Source organism: Platichthys flesus, chromosome 18 (genome assembly GCF_949316205.1).
Source record: "Platichthys flesus chromosome 18, fPlaFle2.1, whole genome shotgun sequence".
NCBI lineage: Eukaryota > Metazoa > Chordata > Actinopteri > Pleuronectiformes > Pleuronectidae > Platichthys > Platichthys flesus.
Window position 1 is genome coordinate 18,134,377 of NC_084962.1, and position 22,860 is coordinate 18,157,236.

Sequence of the window (22,860 nt, forward strand, 5' to 3'; positions counted from 1 at the left end):
ATATAAATGTCTGTGTCAAATGTTATCCACAGGCAACTGCTGCAACAACACAAAATCAGCAGTTTTTTAAGACCGTCATAAAATCTCAAGTAGCGATCCCAGCAGGGGGAACAGCGAGAACTTTCCCTTGGATCCCTATAAAGGGATTTAAGAGGCGTCCAAGATTTCCACACGCTGCAAGAAAATGATTTAGGGAAGCATCAAGGCAAAAAGAAATCGAGCTGCTCCAGAACAGGAAACACCTGCGGTTCACAAACTGAATTTTGTTATGTTTCAATTTGCACTGACTGTGTGAGGACGAAGGAATTTGGCTTGAAAACCTCAAATCTAATTGTTTTATTAGACGTCATTGGTCGTTCACCGTCTGATAGTTTGAATAGATAAAAGAGAGACGGCTCAACGGGGGTTTTCCTAAACAAGAGCCCGAATAACAACCTCTAGCCCCTGAAGTATCTGGTTGAGTTGTGTTATCGCTCCACAGAGGCTTCGGTCATTCGTTCCAACAGATGCAATAACAGATCATTTGTCCAGTTCGACTGTGCCATGACACAACGGATAATAAAATATATATATACCTGTTGTAAAATTATTTTTAAGACTTTCCGTTCTCGATGGGAACTCGTAAACTATTTCAACTTTGATTGATTTGTCTGCCAAATCAACCAAACGTTAATTTAAATTGTACTTTTCCAATGAAAAGTAAAGAGTGTGCTAAACTGGATCTTCATGAATGAACTCAAGAGCTTCGTCATTTAATTGAATGTCTTTAAGTGGAGATGTTTCTTGTCCCGGCTTCCACCTCTTCTCCATTTCTTGCACGTACCTTTTCTCTCCCGTTTCCTCCTCCATGGACTTGACCGCCTGGCAGAGGAGATCCTGCAGGAGCTGGTTTCCAGTGATTATCTCAGCCTGAAGCCTCTGGGAGGAGAGAGAGAGAGAGAACACAATGAGAAATCTGTGATCTTCCAAATATTCTGCTGGTAATCACAGTGATGATAAACTGAACAAGTGTTTGTGCTGATGAGGTCGTTAACTTCCTCCTGACTAAATCACCAAGTATTTCTCTGTGGGCCTGCTTGTCATAGGGCACATGGGAAGTTTAGAGATTAATTTAGATTTATCTAGGCGAGGGAAATGGATTATCTACAAATAATTCCACCCACCTCATTAGGGCTAAAGTTCAGCGACGTTTCTGTCATAAAAATGCAAATAAACTGTCACAACCTGTAGCTGATATTTGTACCTGATGAGCAGTCAGCACCTCCTGGAGGCCGGAGAGACTTTCAAGTTTTCTGGACATCGATGCCTCGATGAGTTTCTCCTTCAAATGTGTCAGGTCGTCCATCTTCTCCTGAAACGTCCGGGAGCTCTGACGCTCTGCCTGCAGCTCTCTGGAGGAAACACAGGACTTTCACAAAGAGGCACATCTTCTGGCAGCAAATGTTAAATTCCCTCGAAACGTTTCAACATAACAAATGTACATGTGGTTCCTGAGGATCTAATCTACCTGTTCATGTGAGATAAGCGGGTCAGGCTGTGGGTCCACTCCCTGCTGAGCACCTGCAGTCGGGCCGTGTCCTGGTTGTCGAGGGTCGAGCGGCGACTCATCTCCCTGACGTCAACCAGCGATGGAAACAGATCCCCGAGCTCCGAGAGAAGCTGCTGCACATCCCAGAAATGATAAAAATCGAATTTTTAGTGTAAGACCCCAACAAAAAAGACGTCTTTTTCAATCCAGTTCATAATGTACAGGAACCAACGGGAGTTCGTACTGACCTCCAATGAGTCTTTGTCCTTTAAACCAGCATTCACTTTATCTTTTATGCTCTGGGTCTGTTTTTCAAGAGTCTTCAAACAAGTATGAAATTGTTTCTGTTCTTTCAATTCCTCCTGCGTGCAGAGAGAGAAGGTTTAACAGCCTTGATACACGTGAACAGTAGCTAAGAGAGTTCATGCGATATTTTGACCCGTTCTCTCACCTGAACACTTTTCTTCATCACTGATGTTGCGTGACTCAGCAGCAGGACGTCACATGACAGGAGCCGGGTCTGTGATTGGATCAAATTTGCAGCCAGGGGATCAAGCCGACCAATGAGAGGCTTAGAGGCGTCCAGCACATTGTTTGCACTTCTTTGCAAGTTCTGCGATACATCCTCCATCTTCTGGTGTTAGACATGTGATGAATAAAACAGATAAGTTAGAGTTAAATTGATAAAGTAATGAGAGTCAGGAGCACAATAGATAAATACTGTTTAATAAAAGCACATTGATCCATTATGAGCAGTGTTAATTAGTAATAACATGATTTTATTTACAGTTTCATCTTTCCGAATCCTTTTCATTAAAAGCATCATAAACAGACCGGTAGCTGCTCTGTTCCTCTTGAAAACCAGAAAGTTTTCAACAAATGGATCTGACTCAACTTTCCCAAAATACACCTGCCTGTGTGCGTCTGTCGAGCGCACAAATGGAACAAATGAGCTGAGTGGAAACACTGACGCTTGTTTGTTTTTTTATGTTTTGGGCTCCGAATGTTCAAAACAGTTGGTAATGCAGCGTCCTGGCCCCGAGCGGGAGTGCAACGGATCAGGCGTACCAACACATTTGCTGATATTTCTGCCCTTGAGTGCACGTTGCCTGTTCCTTTCCAAGAACATGACACGAGTCACTGAGAAAAATAATAATAATCCAATTGGAAAGTGAATGTTCTGCACAGACTGTGAGCAGAGGAGCTGGAACAGGGTTGAGTCACGGGAAATTCAACAAAACCTGAAATTTGCTCCAGTCCATCGGCTTAAAATTATTTTTTAGCCTGAAATCAACAAGTAAGTGTTGACAAGATACGTTAATTATATTATACATGATATATTGTGTTAAATATAGCAGGAATTAAGCATTAAATCACCACTTTCTGCAATCAGGGAGCTTATTTTTTTGCTGTTGTCCCCTGAACTCACCTCAACTGACTGAACCGCGGCTTTGGTGTCGCGATCAGGTGACGGCGAGGATGTCAGTAGCTCCTCCCACTGACGCCTCAGGTGCTGCATGTGAAGGGAGGAGTCACCAGAGAGACGCTGGTACTCCTGCCACAAGGAAACCGTCTCGCCGGTCTTCACACGCTCGTCCTGGAGCTCCTGGATTATGTTCTCCCACCTGAGCCACAGTACGTCACAGGTTAGAACTCATCATGTGCATCGGTGTATAGTTGTAAGGTGAAGTAACTGGTTTAAAAAAAGTTCTATTGAGCTTAAAAGTTGGATGATTCTCTCTTTAACTACAATTTGTGTATTTTTAAATCACAGACAGTGTTTTCTCCCTGTAATAAGCTACTGACCGTTTCTTCTCTCCTCCCACTTGGTCACTTAACGCTTGAGCCGCTCCACAGTGAAGATTCTTCACGAGACCCTGGAAGGATATTTCCACGGCTGCCCAAAGCTCTTCTCCTTTTGCCACCTTCCCTTGGAGTCCCTGCATAAAGACAAAGAAAAGACAAACACGTTTCTTTCATATCTAAGTTTTGGGACTGAACCGAACTTGACACCTGTGTCACACGTCAGTTCTGAATCAGGCGAAATCAAAAGAAGGGCTTGATATGATATATTATTATTAAAGCCATGAGGGTCCGAGCTTCTGCTCACCTGCAAGACGTCCATGTGTTTGTCCGCCTGCGTGATGGAGAACAGAGGAGCTCGCTGATGCTGCAGAGCAACACGCACCTCGCCGGCGTGAAGAGTGGCCTCCTTCAGATCTGTGTGGAGACCACTCCACTGATCCAGGGTCAGTTGAAGAGCTGGTCTCAGAGCCTCCATCTGCACAACACCACAGAGGAACAGGGTCTTAAATGTAGATTCTCTGAGAGGTTTCATATCAAGAGAAATAAAAAACATACAAGGAAATACTGGCAACAATACCACAACTGTTTTTGTTGTATATTGTGTATTCATACTGTGAATTAAGGAGTAAGATAAGATAAGATAAGAAAATCCTGTTTAAGATGTTTCAGGTGAAATCTTTGTCTCATCTGCTGACTGGATTTACAGAGACTCTTTAACAAGTGGTGCTTTTAATTCCAGTATTTCTAAGAACTGATTCTCCCTCTTCATGATTACACCAGGAGATTATGTTCTACCTGTTGACTCAGATCCTCACAGGCTCGACTGACGCTCTCCGCCTGCTCCCAGAAGGCCACGTCACAGGGATGCTTCTCCTCTTCATCAGCATCCACTCGTTTGGTTTTCAACTCCTGCAGAGCCGCAGCCTTCTCCCTCACTCTGCCCGTGACAGCCTGCAAAGAGAGAAGCGACTCGGTGTCACATCTGAGGACGACTTCCTGTGCAGCACAAACACAAACCTGCACCCCGCCTGCCGCCCCAGTACCTCCCACTCCTGCAGAGCCCTACGAGCCAGGGTTTGACTGGTCGGCTGCTCCCACTGGTTCAGCTGCTTCTTCTTTTGCGTTATCCATCGGTGGAGATGCTGCAGCTGTCTCTCTCTGACCGCACAGGTGTGATGCATCTGTTCGGCTCCATGAATCTGAGGGAGCGAAGACAAACAGCGTCCTGTTCATGTGTATGTGAACAGCTGCTTTTCAAGCCCATCATCTGGTTTTAGTCAGAATATCAAAGCTGAAAATAGATAGAAAAGTTATGGTTTGGATCACTTCATATTCTCCAGGCAGCTGTGGCACTGACCTGGCTCTGCAGCTCTCCCTGGAGGTGCAGCCACTGGAGTCGGAGGGCACCGAGCTTCTCTGCAAACATCGTGCGTTCGGACTGGAGAGACTGGACGTATGCTCCCACTGCCTGAGGCCGGGACTGGCTCAGGAAATCCAGGATGAGCTGCCCGGCGACAACACCCGACTTCAACTCCTGAAGAATCGGTTTAGATATGAAGAAGTCATCGATAGGAAAGTAGATGGAAACAGTCAAAAGAAACAGAGATTTCTTTATTGTCTTTTTTAATTTGATGTATCTACTGAATTTGTTTTTATTCATTTTCCTTTGTGAATGTCTGATTTCCTAAAATCTCAAATGTTTTTAGATGTTTAGATGTTTAAGCAGCAAAAATCAAGTGAAGTCATTTCAGGACTCAACGCAACAAACGTGAAGGTCAAATCCTCCAAATCTTAAAAAGAATATAAATCATAATATCTGAAATTGAGGGAACCCAAATAATTCCTAATAGAAGTTGTTGATTTTTAAAATAACCACTGAATCAGAAGTGATGCACAGGAGAGAACAGAGAACAGTGGAGGTACCCGACGGTGCTGCAGGACTTCACTGATCTGAGGAGCATCTTTGACCTTGAGATCTTTTTCCTTCTCTTGGTTCGGCGCCGCCTTCGTCTTCAGCCACGACTCCAGGTCGGAGAGCAGCTCCACAGGCGGCCATGCAGCCAGCAGCCGCTACCACACAGAGAGGAGAGGGAGTTCACTCTCCAGTTTGAATTCTAATGCTTTTAAACCTAATCTTTATTGAGTTGGAGAGTAGAACACCAGCTCTGATACGATCTGACTTGTTTCTGTCCAAATTATTAAATCTGTTTTCAGCAGATAAGATCTTTTTGCATCCTCTCCAAAGTGCAAGACTTCAAAATGAACCTTGGAAAAAAACTAACTTCTCTCTGGTTCCATTCACTGGTGATGAATGGTGAAGAAAAATGAAAGCGTCCTTCTCTTCCTCCCTGTCCTCAATCACCCAGAAACTCATTTCAGCAGGATTGTGTTCAAGTTTTCACTCCCTTCACCGGAGGGGATTTCTCAATGACTAATTGATTTTTTTTAAACCACCAGCGTTGCAGTGGAATTTGGACCATTACACTTAAACTCACTGGGAAGTAGAAATGCTCAAAGTTTACGGGGCATGAGGTCGAAATTTTGAAAAAGTGAAATATGGACAAGGTTTGTGATGCAGGATTATTCCTTCACTTCTTTAAATAAAAAGGAACAAACCATTTACTAACTGGGGAAATAAGGATAATAAGGTTACTTGAGAAGAAATGTAACATCGACCAAATAAATACAAACCAAATAATTAGGAAAAAAAGTAAAAGAATAAAATACGAGAGATCTAACCTTAAGGAACTAACTAAAATGAGAAACATTTATTTGACATGTTTTTTAACTTTATAGATCGGTCCATGTGCCATCCACTAACATGGAGGAGGAGTTTATAAGAGCTATACTGCAGCCAGCCACAAGGGGCAGATCAGAAGGAGTTGACTTTAGTTTTGGGAGCTGGGATGTCGCCCGTCTTTATAAACAGTTTTATCTGGTTTTGAGCTTCGTGAGTAAAGAACATAAACTTATGAACGTAAAGTAGATATTCTTCTTATTTTAATCACATCTCATCATATTTGGAGTCAGGTTGCTAAGAGAATAAAGTGAACCTGAAAGCACCTGCTGCAGCTGCTCTTGAATCCTGCACAGATCCGAGGTCAGCTGGCTCCAGTTCACCTCCAGCTGAGCGATCTGAGCTCTCAGCCCGGGACAGTCGGCCTCGCTCAGGTGGAGCAGCCGGGTGGCGTCCCTGGAGACAGACGTCCTCCGCACCGAGACAGCCTCCACCTCCATGGAGAAGTCCTTGAGGACAGAGCGGTGATTGGAGGTAAAGACACAGTTCTAATCGTGACCAGTGGACGTGTTCTGAACAGCTGACTGAGTTTGGGGTCTCCAGGTTGATTGGGTACTTTACCAGCAGCTCGATGAGGCCGCGGCGGACCTGCTCCTGCTTCAGGTCGGACGTCTCCGCCTGCTCTGACCAAAGCTCCGACCGTTTCTTGGCGCCGACGAGCCAATTACCGAGCAGGGTGAAGTCTGAGTGGAATCTGTGGGGAGGACAAGGGAAACGTAGCTCATCCAGTGAGGCAGAACATGGCGGCTCCTTCGCACAGACTGATGTAATGACTGAGGTTCGGGTCCAACACTAATAAACAAGATAGCGGATGAGTGGTGTGCGATGTCATCGGCTTTGACATCGTGACTGTCAGATATAAAGATATATGAGAGTGTGGGAAACAGCAGAGTGTTGAAATGTGACTGTGAACTGAGGGATCTCACAAGGGGAAACATTTAGACATTTGTGTGTTTCACTCTGATTTACTGGATGTTTCTAGACGAGATTAGAACATGGACAAAGGGCCTGTGTTAGGGAAAGACCATAAGTCTTAGGAAACCCTTAAACGCTGGATTTGAACTGGTTTTAATGGATGTAGCTTGTTTTTAATATTTGCTTTAATGTGCTTTCGTATTTTAGTTTTGTCTCATATTGTCCTGCGTTTTTTTGTTTTTTTATTTGTTTAAAGTTTATTATTATTATAATTATTATGTATTAAGTAAGCTCACTAACTAACTGTACATTGCTGATCCAGGCTGTGGTGGATTTAAATATTATTAATAAGCAGAAGTGTGTTCAGGTTGTGAAATAACACTTCTCCCTGGATATCTCACTGTTTTTTTAAAAGGCCCTTTTAAAGGAAACACTAATTGTTTTGTTTTTTTATTTGTTTAAAGTTTATTATTATTATAATTATTATGTATTAAGTAAGCTCACTAACTAACTGTACATTGCTGATCCAGGCTGTGGTGGATTTAAATATTATTAATAAGCAGAAGTGTGTTCAGGTTGTGAAATAACACTTCTCCCTGGATATCTCAGTGTTTTTTTAAAAGGCCCTTTTAAAGGAAACACTAATTGTTTTGTTTTGCATCCATATAAAAAAAAATCTGATGCGGTTGTTCCAGACGATAACATTTAGCTGATAATTAAAACTGTCTGGCCTCCACTTGTTGATGATAAAACTCCCGGAGCACGATCATCTTTTATATTTCTGCACATCACTGCTGTGTCTCCGAGCGTGTCCCACCTGGCCCGGACGACCTGGATGTCTCTGCAGCGTTGGACCTCCTGCTCCGTCCTCCCCACCGCTCTCCTCCACCGCAGCTCCAGAGCTCCTCCTGTCAGGCCGACCCACACAGCCGCCGCCGGCTCCTTCTGCAGCAGCTCGCTCTGATCCAGGAGGATCCCCAGAGCCGCTCTGCTCTCCTCCAACTGCCCCAGTGTTTGCTGATTAATCAGGGAGGAAACCAGAGATTGTGATGAGATTACATGCAGAGGAGATTCTCTCATTAAACATCTTGCAGGGAGAGTGTGTGACGTACTGTAGAAAACACAAGGTGATAGAGTGCGTGAGTCTGACAGAAACTTGCAAAGAGACGAATCAGTTAAATGTAGAACTCAAGATCAAGGCCTCTGTTCGTCTGTCAGCACCTGACGGCTCAACCAAGAACCCACCAGCGTTATCCTCCTACTGCGTATGCACCTGGAATATCCTTTTTATTAATCCAAAACAAAACTGTTTCACACTCAACCTGATTACTTTGTGCAGTGTCTTTTTATTTAAGTCACTAACAAGCCAAAACTGATGACACTGAGGATTTGAGTGACTACAATGAGTTTTTGAAGTGCAGTATGTTGAGACTGAATCTCTATAAACAGATTCTACGTGTTGAAACGTAGAATCTCTTGGCGAGGGATGTGATTTTCAAGTTGGAAGCCTTCTGGTTTAAAGCTGTGAATAGAGATTTGCCCAATTGTGACCAATTTAGGTCCCTCACTTTGCACAAATTTTCGAAATAAGTTGATGTCGATCAACTTCTACAAAGAAGACTCACCGGCAAGTTTTCAAACTGAACATATGTGAAATACATTTGTGCAACAGTGACCTCTGACGGCTGCTGAGAGGCATGAAAGGAAATGTAGAAAATTGGCAAAAGCATTGTGGCTGAAATTAGAAGATTGACGTTATCGTTTAAAAAGCAGCACTTACAAAATGCTTCTCTCATATTCTTCCAAATTTTGTTGGAGGGTTGATGTGCAAAGATTAAACACCAGAAGATGGAGAGACAGAAGGAGGGAAAGTAGGGAAACATCTGAGGAGAAACGGTGATGCTGTGTTTACCTGGCAGCCCTCGAGTCTTTGCTGCACGACAGACTCCTCCTCCTCCTCCTCCTCCTCATCTCCCTCTGGTTCCCCGCTGCTGATGAAGGCTTCAGACTCATCCAGCACCCGGCCCAGTCGACCACAGTTCTCCTCCCAGAGGCTCCACTCCTGTAGCCGGTCCAAACAGAACCCCCGCACATCCACTTTACTTTGTGAGCACATTCACACCAGTACAAGAAGCACAGCACAGAAACTTCTCATTTGTGTCGATGAATGAAATTTTCATGGCCTTCAGCAAATGTGCGCTACACAAACCTGCAGCGTCTTCAGAGAAGCTACCTCCCGACTCAGAGCCTGTTGCTGCAAAGCTTTGGCCCTGACGTCCAGCTGCAGCCGCTCTGCCTCCTGACACCCCAGCACCTCTGGCTCACACCGGAACAGATGCTGAACAAACGCCAACTGAGACCCGAGGACCTGCAGGAGTTTCTGTTTCACCCAGAGACCAGATTCAGGACAGATGTGAGGCGTGATTTAAAAAAAGAAACGGAGGATCAATAAATACAGCAACAGGAGTGAAGAGGGAAATGAGGGTGATGATAAATGTCTAAATATCTTTGTGTAAAGTCGAATCATCAGTTGTTTAAAGCTTGTTAAAAAAGTTCAAGAAGCTTCAGCACACTCTTTGGAAAGTGCCTGTAACTTAAATCTGGGCTTCTGCCTGCCTGCTGAGGAACAAGCTGAAAGCGCGGCGAGATACCTGGTGTCTGCTGAGAATAGCTTGAAGTTGGCCGCGGTTGTGAACCTGGCTCATCTGCTTCTCTTTTATGCTTCCTTCGCCCAGTTCCAGGAGGTGAGTTATCCCCTGAAGCAAGGCCCGGGATGCTCGCTGAAGCTTGGCTCTTTCCCCTGGACTCTGCCTCAGATGTCTGCCCAGGACACACTGCTGCAAGATACAGGGGGAGCACTGGGTTTAAGGAGAATACCATTAAGTCTGGAAGCACAGATCCTGTATCAGGTTTCCAGTCCATCGACAAAGGAGCTGAGGACATTATTTCTTTTTAAAACCCCCTCATTACTAATATAAACAGTTTGTAATTCTTAGGGTGAAGACAAAGACATATTTTATTGTTTGTGCTATCACCTCCAACTAAGAGGTCACGTGTTCACCCCTGTGTGTTTGTTTTTCAGCAGGTTTACACAAAAACTGAGATTGTGTTGTTTTTATATATGTATAACTGACCTATGAGCGTGTGCAATTTGATATTTGTTAGTCCATTAAAGACGTATTCACCAAACGATTTATACCAACACACAAAAAACACACACATATACAAATACAATAATGTGTAAGCGTCATTACCTGCAAACTAGTTGCATCCTTTAGATTTGTGAAGGTTTCACTTTGTCCAACTTCAAACTCGTCCAAAATACACAGCTGGAGGAAGAATGAGAGAAAACTTTTTACACTTTTACTAAGTTAAAGCATTACTAGCAAAATGCACTTTCAAATATCACAAGTAATAGTTTTCAATGTGTCAGTTTGATATTAAAAAATCATTTCTTCCATTATAATCACTGATGCATTAACATGTAAGTAACATTCTTAAAGTGAAAGCTGTTAAAAGAGAACAAATTCTATTGACTTTGTATGGATTTAAACATCTTTATCTAAAACATAATATTTTAGTCAATCATTTTACATTTTAAATATTAAATTTAACAAGCAGCTGCATCTACATTATTCACTCAACTCAGTTACTTATATTGTTTTACTCATTCAGATAAAGTTCATTAATTATTCTAGAGATGTCATTTTACAGATCATAGATTCAATTCCACAGTTTCAGACCTGATGCTGGTTTCTGAGGCCCAGATGTTCAGGGAGCTGATCGAGGGATGAGCAGAGGAACAGCTGGACTGTACTGAGACACTCCTGGAGGCCGGTCACACACTGGGAAGCCTCTGGTTCCTCTTCCCACAGCTCTGGACTGGTCTCTGACTCCATTTGTCTCAACAGCTCAGCCACGGTCAGCAGCTCGGATGAAACACACTACACAGGAGTTTAAAACAGAAACGATCAATCAACATGAATATATATATATTTTAATACGGTAGATATTGAACATGTGTGTGTGTTTGTGTGTCTTGAGCAGCGTTGTATTCAGTCACCTCCTGCTGCAGCATCCTCAGCTGGGGCTCCTCCTCACCAGCGCCACCTGTAGTCAGCAGAGGGTCGGTCCAGGCGTCCAGACAGAGGAGAACCCTCCGTAGAGCCTCGAACGTCTGCTCCTTCACATCTGGCTGAGAGACGTCTGTAGACCTCACCTGGGAGACATCGAAACACATCACCGGCACTCACTAACTGTCACTCAAGGCCGGGTTTTCCAAAAAGTAAGAGAAATGGTTTCCTCCAGTGGTGGGATTTAAGGGAAATCGCTTACTATTTGTCTCAAGCTGGCGATTGACTCTTGTGTCCTCTGGAGAACAGCAGGAGCAGATCCGGTTGATATCAGCTTCTTCTCAGGAACCTTAAACAAAAACCAGACAATCGTAGTTTAGGTTTCACAGTTGGAAGGGATCAAACAGCAGAGACGATGTTTATACATTTTCAAGTGTTTCTGTTTCTTAAGGTCGTTCAGTGTTTCACCTCAGATCCTCAAATCAGAAACTCACGCATCAGTTTTCTGTTTTCCTACCGTTTGGTCTTCAGAGCGCTTCAAGGTGCCACGTTCCTCCTGAAGGTTTCTCAAAGCGGACAGTTTCTCAGAGATCTCAGTGGAAAGTCGACTCCATCTTTGCTGCTCCTTCTCATCTTCCTCATGTCCTTCAGAGCTAGACACCAAAGAAACACTGAATAAGCTTAGATCAACTGTTTCCTATGCACACGTGAGATTGAAACCTCTACAACTGGTCACTGTCGATTTACCTGAGTGGCACATTAGATGAGTCCTGTTGGGATTCTTCCAAACTGGTCAGACTGGCCCCAACTTCACTTTGTTCCTTCAAATGATGAAGAGCGTCCTGGATATGGGAACATTTTGTATATTATTTGAATGAAATATGATTGAAATTCAAGGTTTTTCAATCAATGTGACACTAAACTATATTTTAAGTTGTAAATCTGTAGGGAAATCATTTAAAAACGATTCTTACTACATCTGTGGACAGAGTCGGATCTTCTTCGTCCTCCTCTGTGAACTCGGGCGATTCTCTCGTGGCCGTGAACGGAGTTATTGGTCTGGTAGGAATCGTTCTTGTGTCTTCGGCCGGAGGAGACTTTACACGAGGGTCGGTGGTTTCATGTTTCGAGGATTCACCTCGTTCCAGTGTATCAGCAGCAGGGCACTGGTCATCAGCTGCCGGGGGGGCAGTGCTGATCAGCGGCTCACATGTCAAAGTGTCATGATGGGATGAATCAGCTTCAGAATCCATTGTTGTTAATCCGGTTTCCAAATATTTAGCTGCAAAGTCGATGGTGTCACATCCAGACGTCACAGATGAAGGTTCAGATTCAGCAGCTTCACAGGTCGTCTCCACTTGAGAAGAAAACTGAGGAGCCAAACTCCCCAGTTCCTGAAGGGCAACAGAGAGGCTTTGCTCGTACTGACGATATAGAGACAACAAACAGATAAACAGCACACGATGTACATGTCATTAAGAGTCAGGACATTTACACAAGTAAAAAACAATCTCTACAAGTCAACAATATACTAAAAATAACTGTAATAGATTAACAATACGTGTGCTTGATATTCAAAGTCTGCACTAAACAAACAGCATCTCTGAATTCAACGTATAATTTACCTTAACGTTTGACAGCGTGTCAGCAATATCCTCACTTCTCACATCCGAGGGGACGAGAGTGTCCTCTGGGTCCTGATATACGTGAGAGGTATAAATATTCAAATGCGCACACACACACACACACACACATCCACACAAACACACAATGAAAGGTTTCTAAGGAGAAGCACATTCAAAGCAGCTGCATGTGACAGAGCCGGAGAACGAGTCTGAAACAGCTTCACATCTACAAGCAAGTGTCTGATCCAGGCTTCCACACGACAGCAGCATCAGATTCAAGTTAAATTATGATAAATGTATTAAAACATAAGCAAAGGTGGGAAGAAAAAGCACCAAGAAATTTGAGTTTCATTCCAAAACGTGAGAGAATTTGTAGATTTCTTTATTAAAAAGTGTGAAATGTGACATTTTGAAATGAAACCCAATGTCAGAGGAATCAAGAACAATTAGTATTTTTTTAGATTTACCTCTGGAACACTGCATGTTAGTGTGTCAGAGGACGAAGAGTGACAGCTCTCGTCATCCTCATCCTCCTCTTCCTCTGAGTTAGACACGTCACAAGGCTCCTGCTTCGTGAACAATATCATGAAAACTGATTCAAGCGACCGGAACATAGAATTTAACTTTCAGATGATTCTTGGTTCTTAATTATCTGAAACATATTTTCTGTCTGTAACCTCATGTTCAGGTTATATCAGTGACTCATCAGCTCATGATGCTTTCTTTACAAATGTGAATTTAACTACTTTCCACTCAGGAATTTCACTTCTTAAAATTATTATCTGCAACAAGCCAAGAAATCTTAAACCTTCCTGGTGACTCTTAGGTTCTAATGGAGGAATAATGTTGATTTAGTAATTAATTTTGTTTAGTTTGGGGCAGCTCATTTTTTGGGGGGGAAATTATTCACCCTCTATTCCAGGAAACAACATTATGTCTTAAAAATAACATTTATTAATGGAAATTTGCAGTTGTGATAAATATATACAAATCACAATAATCCCCCCCCCAAAAAAACTAACTGAGATTCAAGGCACTTTTAGGGTGATATTTTATTAAAGGAGCTGGTTTTAATTGGTTATTTCAAAGATGATGCAGAGTTAATAAAAATCAAAACAACGCACAGGTGGTTTGGGGTTATGATTATGTGATTATTATTGTCATATGAATGTTATTAGTACCTGGACTCGTTGCTGTGTGTTTTCAGGAATTTTGGAGAGTGTGGTGATGCTGAGATCTTTCCTGGTTGCCTCCTCCTCCCGGATCTTGTTCTACGTTGGTCAAGGAGACGAGAGAAACAGAGAAGGAGAGTTAGACATGTTATTGTTCTCGTGCTGAGGGTTGAGAAGATCATTTCATTTTGGCTTCATGTCCCTTTTACTAACAAACAATCTTATTTGCTTTATTTAATTCCGTGTAAGAATTCATGAAGCACCTTCTTCCTCACCCCAAGTTTCTGCAATAACAAAACAAAGTATATTTCCATGTGACTTGTTGCTTCACCTTCAGCAGCGAGGTTTGATACTGGGTGAGTCCCTCCAGCTCCTCCAGCGGCTGCAGGAGGAGTCGGGCTCTGGAGAAGACCAGCAGACTCTCCTCCGCTCCCTGTGGAAGGAGAAGCTTTCCTTTATACCTCTGGATCTCCTCCAGTGTCCTCCGGATCGACTGCACATTATCCTGGATCACCTTCAAACCACAAACAGATCAACGCACGTCAAAATGAAGCATAACATCTTTGTTTTCCTTCCCTTTGAATTTTAAGTGTTGAATATAAAAACTACCAATTGTATGATGTCTGTATATTTTGCGGTTTTGGTGTCATGATTGCATTTGTTCACCTGTCGGTTGTGAAGATGCTCCGCTAAAGCTATGTCGGAGTCGTCCATGGAGGATAAAATGGTTCTGATCTTCGGGACATTCTTCTCCATCGTCTTGAGCTCTGCTTCCATCGCCTCCACCACCTGAACAAGGAGATGCCAGGAACATCTTCAGGGATCGAACTTGTTGTCTTGTTTTTCCCATGCTGCATAAGAGCCAATTTCATTTGCTATCTGGGATCTACAGTTCTGACCTAGGACCTTAGCTGCACATTACATATCTCTATCTTTCTTTGGTCTAGAGATGTCCATTATAAATCAGTTTTTATCAGATCTTAATTTCCATATATGGCCACAACATCCTATCCACTGAAAGTTTCCGGCAGTTTCCTCCCTCTGCCATGTGACTTCACTAAAAACCTGAGAGACTCCAGTTAATATTTTACCCCAGCCGTCTGCAGGAGCTGCTCCAGCGGCTGGAGGAGGTTGCGTTGCATTGTGTGGACTCGCTGGTCGTTGTGGTTCAGCCTCTCCTCCTGCGTGTGAACGTCACACACGGCAGAGATCTCAGCCAGCGCCGGCCTGAAGTCCTGCAGCGTGTCCCTGATCCTCTCAGAGTCGTCCAGCACCAGCTGTATTACAGGACATAGGTTTCATATCTTGATACATATGGTTGGTATTGAATATATTGATAAATGATGATAAAACAATATAAAAGTACCAATACAAAACGACAGTATGTGATAGAAAGAAAAATGTATAATAACAAAAGCATATTCTATTCAAATAAAAGCAAAATACAAGGAAATAACTATATAAGAAGGAATAACAAACATTTGTAGGAAAATCTGCATGAGAAATATGAGAATCTAGAATAAAAATGTGAGATGAGACAGCACAGGTCTTCATAGGCTTCAGGAACTTGCTCTTTACTTGCTTGTGACCAACCTGCAGGGAGCTCGCATGATTCTGGAGGCCTCTGGCTGACGTGAAGGAGCACGGCGCACTGAGCCAAGACTGGGCCTCGTCTAACCAGCAGGTGGCGCTGTACGAAATGTCCTCAAACTCCTGAAGACAGGCAGGGATCTGACAAAAGGAGAACAGGAAACAAAAGGTAGACTTATTTAACAGATTTTTAGAAGCCACTTGTACAATATCATGTAGAAGAATATGTCTGACCTTGCTGAGGAAGGAGGTGCGGTTCTCGGCCATCTGCGAGGCATTCTGGTAGAGCTGCAGTGGTTGTGTGATGTGATCCATCAGGAGGTGAGCTTGATGCGGCTGCTCCTCCGCCAGATCCTGCACCTCGCTCTCCAGGAGCATCAGACGGCTGTGCCACGCGTCCAGCTCGTCCCACACATGCTGGAGAACAGAGGGCGGAGCTTTGAGATAACGTGATGCTCAAACTTTGACCTCAATCAGCAAATAAACATGATTTATTCTGTCCACACCTTGAGAACATTTTGAGCTTCGCTGACTGTCGGACTCTTCTGCTCCAGGAGCACCTTCACCTTCTCTAGGCCAGAACCCAGCTCCTCCACTCGGGCGGCTAACTTCCTGACCGGGTTGCTTCCCTCCTTGAGCTGTTGAACACACAATCACACAACACGAGGGGATTTTGTTAGACAGAGCTCACAGGCCACTGAGAATCGATATGGTGTTTGTCCTTGTTACCTCCTCCTTTGCTCTCTGCAGCGACAGCTCAACGTCTTGTAAGCGCTTGCTGATGTCAGAAGGAATCTCTGTGTACCAGCTCTGCAAACCGGCCGTGATCCTCCTCAGTTTGTCCTTCTGCTTGGACAAGTCCTCTGTGAGCTCCTGTGAAACACAAGAGAAACATGGGACAGAAAATACATGAGAGACATGCTCTGTCTTTCAAAAGAGAAGGAGTCTATCTAGTATATTATGACATATTCATTTTATTCTCTAAATGATAAATAGAGATTTTGTGTTGTGAAGGATAAAGGATGAATGTTAAGAGGTGGAAAACATATCACGTCATAATAGTTTTAATAAAATCGCTTGATAATTTACATATAGTTTCATTTTATATACATTTTTAACATTTCTGTTATTTTCTGTTATTTCTGCTGCTTTTTCCAGTGATATATGATTATTCCTCATAATCCAAAACTTCACCAAACATTGATGAGTAACGTCGACTGATAAACACTGATAAACACTAACCCTAACCCAAAACTTGAGAGTAAAAAATAAGTTATCCCGACCTGTTGTTGGTTTGGACTCGAGCAGCCTTCCAGTTTGGGTAGAATGGCGAACACGTGCTTCTCCACCTCTTCGATCTCGTCCTGAACGTGCTCTCTCTCTTTCTCCTCTGCCTGGGCTGCAGCTACCACCAGCAGGTTTCTCTCTTTCAAGCTGCAGGGGAAAAGAACAAAATTCCTCTCAGGCATCTCGGCTATAAATGAGTAATTGCGTTCCACATGTATATTAAACAAATTCAATCCCACCTCCTGACGTTCTCTTGGATCTTCACCAGGGTTTTGCCCACGGGTCCAGGACTGACGGGTTCCTGGGAGTTGGATAGGCTCAGGGCGTGCTCCAGTCGGTGCTCCAGGGAGGCTAAGGCCTGCTGCTCCTGCTCCAGACCGGCCTGGTGTATCTCAGCCAGGGCAAGGAGCTCCTGGGGTTTCTCTTGTGTGAAGCTCACAGTGGAATCCGGCACCTCGGCCTGAAGACTCGCAAGAGAACTGCAACACTGCTGGATCTAAAAGGAATAGAATTAAATCTTAAGTATCATCTGTATATTCTTTTTTCTCTGCTATAGTCAAATGGGTCCTGAGTTTGGTGAACTCACACTTGTTGTGATGTCCTTCCATTCCTCTTGTCTTTGTTCTGCATGCGCCATCAGGAGGCCAACACCTCGCCGGAGTGAGACCCAGCGCCGCCACAGTGCTCCCAGCTCGCCGCTCTTCCCAACCCCACAACCCTGCATCGGACACCCAGCCCTCAGCTCTTCTATCTTCCCGGCGAGGCTGCGGAGATCCTCCAACAGAAGCTTCATTAACGGATGACAAAGTTTGAGATCATAAGAGCAAATAAACAGGTCGAATGGATTCCTCTTATCACCAGCAGAGGTGCCAAAGTGTTAACTGTCGAAAAGGAAAACACCTGCTGGTTCTGCATTGGACTTACCCTAGCTTTACTCCGTTGGGAAACACATTTGTCATTTGATGTCACCTGTACTGTAGCACAGGCTGAAAGTCTGGCTTCAAACCCAGAGAGATGCTGACGTATGTCTTCATGAAAGCTCTCATGGTTTTGTTGTCTTGCTGCGCACCTGTAAGAAATACAGTCTTCAGGGTGAATTTACTCTTTTTAAAAAGGAAGTGAATGAAATAATCCCATCATGAACAGACAGAAGATGTGTAGGACTGGTTTAAAGACGGCTGTGTACCTCTGCAGGGACTCCAGCCTGAGCTGTGCCTGGGCCTCCAGTACAGCTCTTCCCACCACCAACTGGCTGAGGAGGCTGATGTGGAGCTGCTCCACCTCTGGCTGGGAGAGGCAGGGCTGCTGGGGGAGCAGCTCCACAAGGTGGCAGATGTGAGCCTGGAATCCATCTTCTAGAGCTTCCAGAGCCTGCCGGGTTTGTCTCTGCTCCTCGGTACAGTCTAAAAACCCACCAGGAGCTGACAAGAACGTGGCCTCGGCATTATGAAGAAAGGCTATTGCTCCTTGAGCGGCCCACTGGTAATCCTTTAAGGACTCTCGAGCCTGGGATAAACTCTCCTATTGAACCAAAGGACAGTTTAGAGAAACAACTAATTCAACTGATAATTTTAAAGTTAAGGAAGATGACTTGAGTAACAGAATATTTAAGCTTACCATTCCTATGTGACATTCTTGCATAGCTGCATCTCTGAGAGAGTGAAGCTCCTTGTTGTTCCGCAGGTTAATTTTTTCTCTCCGTCCCAGAGCTTCTAACACTCTCATCCCAGACTTCAGATTTCTCCAAATGACCCAGTGTCTTCGTAGAGCGCCATCTATTGCTTTCTCATCTGGACTGACCGGCTCAGCTCCCTCCAACTCCTCTCTTGTCCTTTGGAAAAGCTCTATCAAGGCAGGAAGTTCAGAGGAAAAGCGCAGGCCTGGCAGAAGCTTGGCCTCCAGGTGCTTGATATCATCTGTGACAGAAAGCTCCCAGGAGACCAAAGTTTCCACAGTGTGAAGAATCCTCTGCTTCTCTGAATTAAGCTCATTTGGGTGCAACTCCTGAGCTATGGCCTCCAGCTGGTCCCCTGCTTCTTGACACTGTGTCTTCACCAGAGGAAGTTCAACTAGGAGTATTTGGTATAGTCTGAAACGCTCACCCATACTGAGCGATTTGTCTTTGGCACGCAAGATTTGCTCTTCGGCAATGTCCCTCGATTCCTCCATTTGTCTCCTCAGGTGCAAAAATTTGTCTTGCTCAAAGGTATTAAGACTAAGGGTTTTGCACCTGTCTAACAGTTCACCAATGGTGCAGAGCAGGGCACTTCTCTTGGCCTCTTCGCAGTGCTGAAGCTCTTGAACTTGACACTGGTTCTCCATCAGCATGTGCATCAAATGTGCATCGGTTGAAAGGGTCTCCAACGTCAAAGGGAACTTCTGCTGCTCCAAATCAGAGGAGATCTTCTTCAAGCTCGTCTGGATGGTCGATAATTCCTCATCAGAGGAGGTTCTCTCATGAATCAGCTCCTCTAGTTCCCAGCTGGTTGCTCTCTCGTGAGCTAGCAGTCCGTCTAACTCTGTCCAAAGGCCTGACAGTCTGTTGACCAGGTAGCGGCTCTCCTCTGGACTCAATCCCACCGCGATGTCCTCGCAACTTTCCGCCATTGCCTCCACCAGTTTAATGCGGCTCTGGATCTCCTCAGTGGCTAATTTGTGACTTGCCAGCTCGCTCTCCAGCATCTGGACGTCAACTTTGGAAACATTTTCCACATGGATCCAGACGTCTCTCGTGGCATGTGTTTCTGCTAGCCAGGCTTCCATCCGAGCAAGCTGGGATAAGAGCTTCTCCCTGTTGTGTAGATGCTTCTTCATGGTGTCAAGGACGTGATCCAAGCTGTCACTAATGGCTTCATAGAGGTCCTCTATTGTCTTCAATACTTGGTCACTTTCCTCCTTCTCCATATCAGAGGCTACATCTTTCATCTCCTCAACTTGAGCTTGCATCTTGGATCGTCGGGACAAAATATCGGTCTGAAATTTCTTCATATCAGCGATTTGAATACGAGCCTCCTCAGGGAAGAGAGCTAACTTTTTCCCAGTAGAGATGTGGTTTTCCGCCTGTTTGGCCCATATGATCAAGTCTTGCAATTGTCTGTTGATCTTGCCTGAAGAAATACAACACGTGGAATTGTCGAGCTTTCTCTTGGTGACATCAAGCAAGGACCCCAACTCCTGAAGATTGTTTTGGATCTCATCCTTCTCCTTCTGGCCCAGGGAGAAATGGACAAGAGCGTCTGACTGGGACTGTAAGTGCAGATAAAGCTGGTTATACAGCTTCAGGTCTGTTGTCAGACAAACTAACTCCAAAGCGCTTTTGCTGTCATTGCTCTGAAAGTTGGATTTCTGAAGATCCTCCAGTTTGGCTTTCAGCTGTTCGGCCTCTTTTATAAGAAGGCGGGATTGAGAGGTGGCGTTTGTGGCGTGTCGCAGCGCTCGCTTGATACTTCCTTTCAGAAGACTCCATTCCTCTTGGACGTTTGCAAGCTGGGCAAGAAGACTACCGGAACTTTCAGCATCGCTCAGGTGAACCGATAACTGACTACTGAGGTGGAGCAGCTCCTCCATGAGGTCTTTCTTCTGCTGCATGGTTTGCAGCAGGGCGTGAAGTTTGTCAGCTTGGACAGAGCTGCTTCCCAGAGCATTTCTGAACAAAACATGAGCGTACCATTCATCAAGCACATATACAAACACTTCCAAGTAATGATAAAACAGCAAAAGCTTACTTAGATCAAAAGGTTACTCACAAGCTCATTTTCTCCTTCTCATCAGCCAGAACCTCCAGAAAAGCTCTCATCATCTTCATCTGTCTGTGATACTGTCTGACCTGATCCAGCTGTGCTGCCTTCACCTGCACTGTGGCAGAGGCATCCAGCAGGGCGGCGCTACACTGGCCTTCAGCTCTCTTCCAGGCACTCGGGTCCCAATCCCTGGCGGCACTGGTGTTTTTCATCGTAGCTACCCGCTCCTGCACAGAGGACCTGTGCTCCTACAGGAAACAGAACTGGCTTCAGAACAGATCACAGGTTTCTCTACGGATAAAACCTGATGTACATACCTCTGCTTCCTCCAGCTGTCTGGCCATGGCCGTGACATCGAGCTGAGCTGGTTGATATCGACATGCCAGGACTCGCTGGACAGTTCGTACCAGTTGGATCTCAGGTTCCCCAGGAGAGGACTTCAGGTACCAATTCAAATCAATGTGTGGTGTCCTCTAAAACAAAAATAACAATAGCAAATTATTGGGAGACCTGTTTTGAGACCTGCTTGATTAAACTGCCTTTGGGCTTGATTAATTTATTGCGTAACTTTTTGTGGGAATGTCAAATACATAACAAATAATGAGTTTATTTCCTATCTTTATTCAAGAGCTTCTCATTTTAAGAGCATTGCTTCTTCACTTCATTCAAAAGCTGTTGCTGCACAAATGTCTCGTGCTTCTGTCTGACTTGTCCTCAGGCTGCTGCTGCAGGGTTCTAGGAGGGACAGTGAAATGAAGAAGTAATGCTCTCAAAATGAAAAGTCCACGCTCTTGAATAAACATGAGGGAGAAAGTCCGGACACAAACCGAATACTCTGGGTATTTAGGGCCAGCAGGAAATTATTGTATCTTCTGGTTCCTTCCTGTATAACTTCCTGTCAGCATCATCAGGGGACTGCACGAACATCAGTCATAACACCGCTGCTCCTATCTGTTCACTGTTCCATGCATTCATAATTGACTTCTTCCCCTCTTAGTCAAATGGAACTGCACAATTATACTTTTTATTATATATTACTAAAATGCTTTTGACTTAATTTCTGGTTGCGATTGCAGAACAAGGATTTGTTCTACGAAGAGTGAATACATATATAATAATAACTAATTTCTCAAATCAGTTTAGAAGTTAAGCTTTCTTACACATACTGTGAAGTTCATACTTTTAGAAAATCAATTCTTGAACTCACAGCAACATGGTTTGTGACACAGAAATCCAACAGTAACTTCCAGACAGGTGGGGGAAGCTGATTCATTCATTCATTTAAAACCAGTTGATACTCACATTTATTATGTTACTTCTTTCCACCAAGCTCTGTATCTCAGAGAAAATATCCTGCATGGTGGATCTGTGTTCGTGGGACGCCATCGCCTCCCCGGCTGCACCCAGATCAGCTGACAAACCCGGCTCCGTCCTCGCAGGCTCTGTGCATCCTTGCATCTGACACAAGACAGAGGGTGGTGTCACATTTTTACCTTTCTTCTTTCCTGTGTTTACCTACAGATAATGACAGAGCTTCCTGTTCTCTCCCTGCTCCACAGTGTTGAGTAGCACGGAGCCGACAGTGGCCCGGCGAGTCAGTGCAGTAAACTCAAGAATGTGCCTGAGTAGGGAGCAGTTTGCCCCGAGGGAGAAGGACTTTGTCTGTTCATCTACAAAACGCTGCCTCCCATACGTATCTGAAGAAGTGACATGTCGTACAACTTGGTTAGAAGTGGAAAAAACACCGCACCACACACAGGGGTCTTTTAAAGTATCTTAGGCATGAAAAAGACGTGTGGTGTAGATGGAGCGTGAGGGGATTTGAAAAAGTGGCGCTGGATAACTGCAGAAAAGAAAACAGTACAACAGGTACTCAATTAAATCTCATAGGCTACTGTGCTGCTCAAGTGGGAATAACAAATATAAGTTTCTCATACTGTTTGTACTGCAAACAATAAGGTACTTGGGAAAAATGCAAAACTTGAAAGTGGCAGAGAATAAATGTAATATCAATATATTATTTATATACCTAAAATGGGAAATTGGCTCCAGTCCCTCTTGCATCCCTTCATGGATACGTTTTATATATGATGGATGAACTGATAATATGGGAAAATTTAAGAATGTGACCTCAATAAATGAGATTTCTGCATCTTTTAAAATCTTGTTTTACTGGAAACCATCAGAATCATGTTCTTCCAACACAAAGTTACTTTAGACAAACTGTGAGGTGGAAGCTGTCTGTTATACACACTTGTTGATTTCCTAAGTGCAGCACAGTTAAATCTCCAATTAGCAACAAATTCCTCCAAAAGCGATTTGCTGGC

The 22,860-nt window shown here is 44.1% G+C and overlaps 1 protein-coding gene across 4 annotated transcripts in view; it reads right to left on the reverse strand.

Annotated features, from left to right (window-relative positions):
• The window catches only part of LOC133973745 (nesprin-2), a 60,209-nt gene that overhangs the window by 17,711 nt on the left and 19,638 nt on the right, over window positions 1–22,860 (reverse strand). Inside the window, exons 37-80 of one of the 4 annotated variants that reach the window (XM_062411772.1) lie at window positions 21,836–21,991; window positions 20,851–21,006; window positions 20,540–20,781; window positions 18,411–20,439; window positions 17,980–18,314; window positions 17,718–17,862; window positions 17,380–17,580; window positions 17,033–17,289; window positions 16,790–16,940; window positions 16,236–16,379; window positions 16,013–16,144; window positions 15,741–15,923; window positions 15,510–15,647; window positions 15,008–15,193; window positions 14,583–14,705; window positions 14,248–14,430; window positions 13,926–14,015; window positions 13,212–13,310; window positions 12,745–12,816; window positions 12,094–12,543; window positions 11,867–11,961; window positions 11,637–11,772; window positions 11,382–11,468; window positions 11,110–11,265; window positions 10,790–10,990; window positions 10,301–10,375; window positions 9,698–9,883; window positions 9,256–9,426; window positions 8,959–9,108; window positions 7,864–8,063; window positions 6,693–6,825; window positions 6,398–6,580; window positions 5,258–5,404; window positions 4,692–4,868; window positions 4,378–4,533; window positions 4,130–4,285; window positions 3,639–3,809; window positions 3,335–3,468; window positions 2,958–3,153; window positions 1,980–2,162; window positions 1,777–1,890; window positions 1,508–1,662; window positions 1,244–1,391; window positions 824–918 (exon numbers count right to left, since the gene is read on the reverse strand). In XM_062411772.1, coding sequence (XP_062267756.1) covers window positions 824–918; window positions 1,244–1,391; window positions 1,508–1,662; window positions 1,777–1,890; window positions 1,980–2,162; window positions 2,958–3,153; window positions 3,335–3,468; window positions 3,639–3,809; window positions 4,130–4,285; window positions 4,378–4,533; window positions 4,692–4,868; window positions 5,258–5,404; window positions 6,398–6,580; window positions 6,693–6,825; window positions 7,864–8,063; window positions 8,959–9,108; window positions 9,256–9,426; window positions 9,698–9,883; window positions 10,301–10,375; window positions 10,790–10,990; window positions 11,110–11,265; window positions 11,382–11,468; window positions 11,637–11,772; window positions 11,867–11,961; window positions 12,094–12,543; window positions 12,745–12,816; window positions 13,212–13,310; window positions 13,926–14,015; window positions 14,248–14,430; window positions 14,583–14,705; window positions 15,008–15,193; window positions 15,510–15,647; window positions 15,741–15,923; window positions 16,013–16,144; window positions 16,236–16,379; window positions 16,790–16,940; window positions 17,033–17,289; window positions 17,380–17,580; window positions 17,718–17,862; window positions 17,980–18,314; window positions 18,411–20,439; window positions 20,540–20,781; window positions 20,851–21,006; window positions 21,836–21,991 — 9,077 coding nt within the window. Of the gene's footprint in view, window positions 1–823; window positions 919–1,243; window positions 1,392–1,507; window positions 1,663–1,776; window positions 1,891–1,979; window positions 2,163–2,957; window positions 3,154–3,334; window positions 3,469–3,638; window positions 3,810–4,129; window positions 4,286–4,377; window positions 4,534–4,691; window positions 4,869–5,257; window positions 5,405–6,397; window positions 6,581–6,692; window positions 6,826–7,863; window positions 8,064–8,958; window positions 9,109–9,255; window positions 9,427–9,697; window positions 9,884–10,300; window positions 10,376–10,789; window positions 10,991–11,109; window positions 11,266–11,381; window positions 11,469–11,636; window positions 11,773–11,866; window positions 11,962–12,093; window positions 12,544–12,744; window positions 12,817–13,211; window positions 13,314–13,925; window positions 14,016–14,247; window positions 14,431–14,582; window positions 14,706–15,007; window positions 15,194–15,509; window positions 15,648–15,740; window positions 15,924–16,012; window positions 16,145–16,235; window positions 16,380–16,789; window positions 16,941–17,032; window positions 17,290–17,379; window positions 17,581–17,717; window positions 17,863–17,979; window positions 18,315–18,410; window positions 20,440–20,539; window positions 20,782–20,850; window positions 21,007–21,835; window positions 21,992–22,860 lie in introns of all 4 variants that reach the window. The other 3 variants (XM_062411774.1, XM_062411773.1, XM_062411775.1) reach the window with 3 other exon arrangements.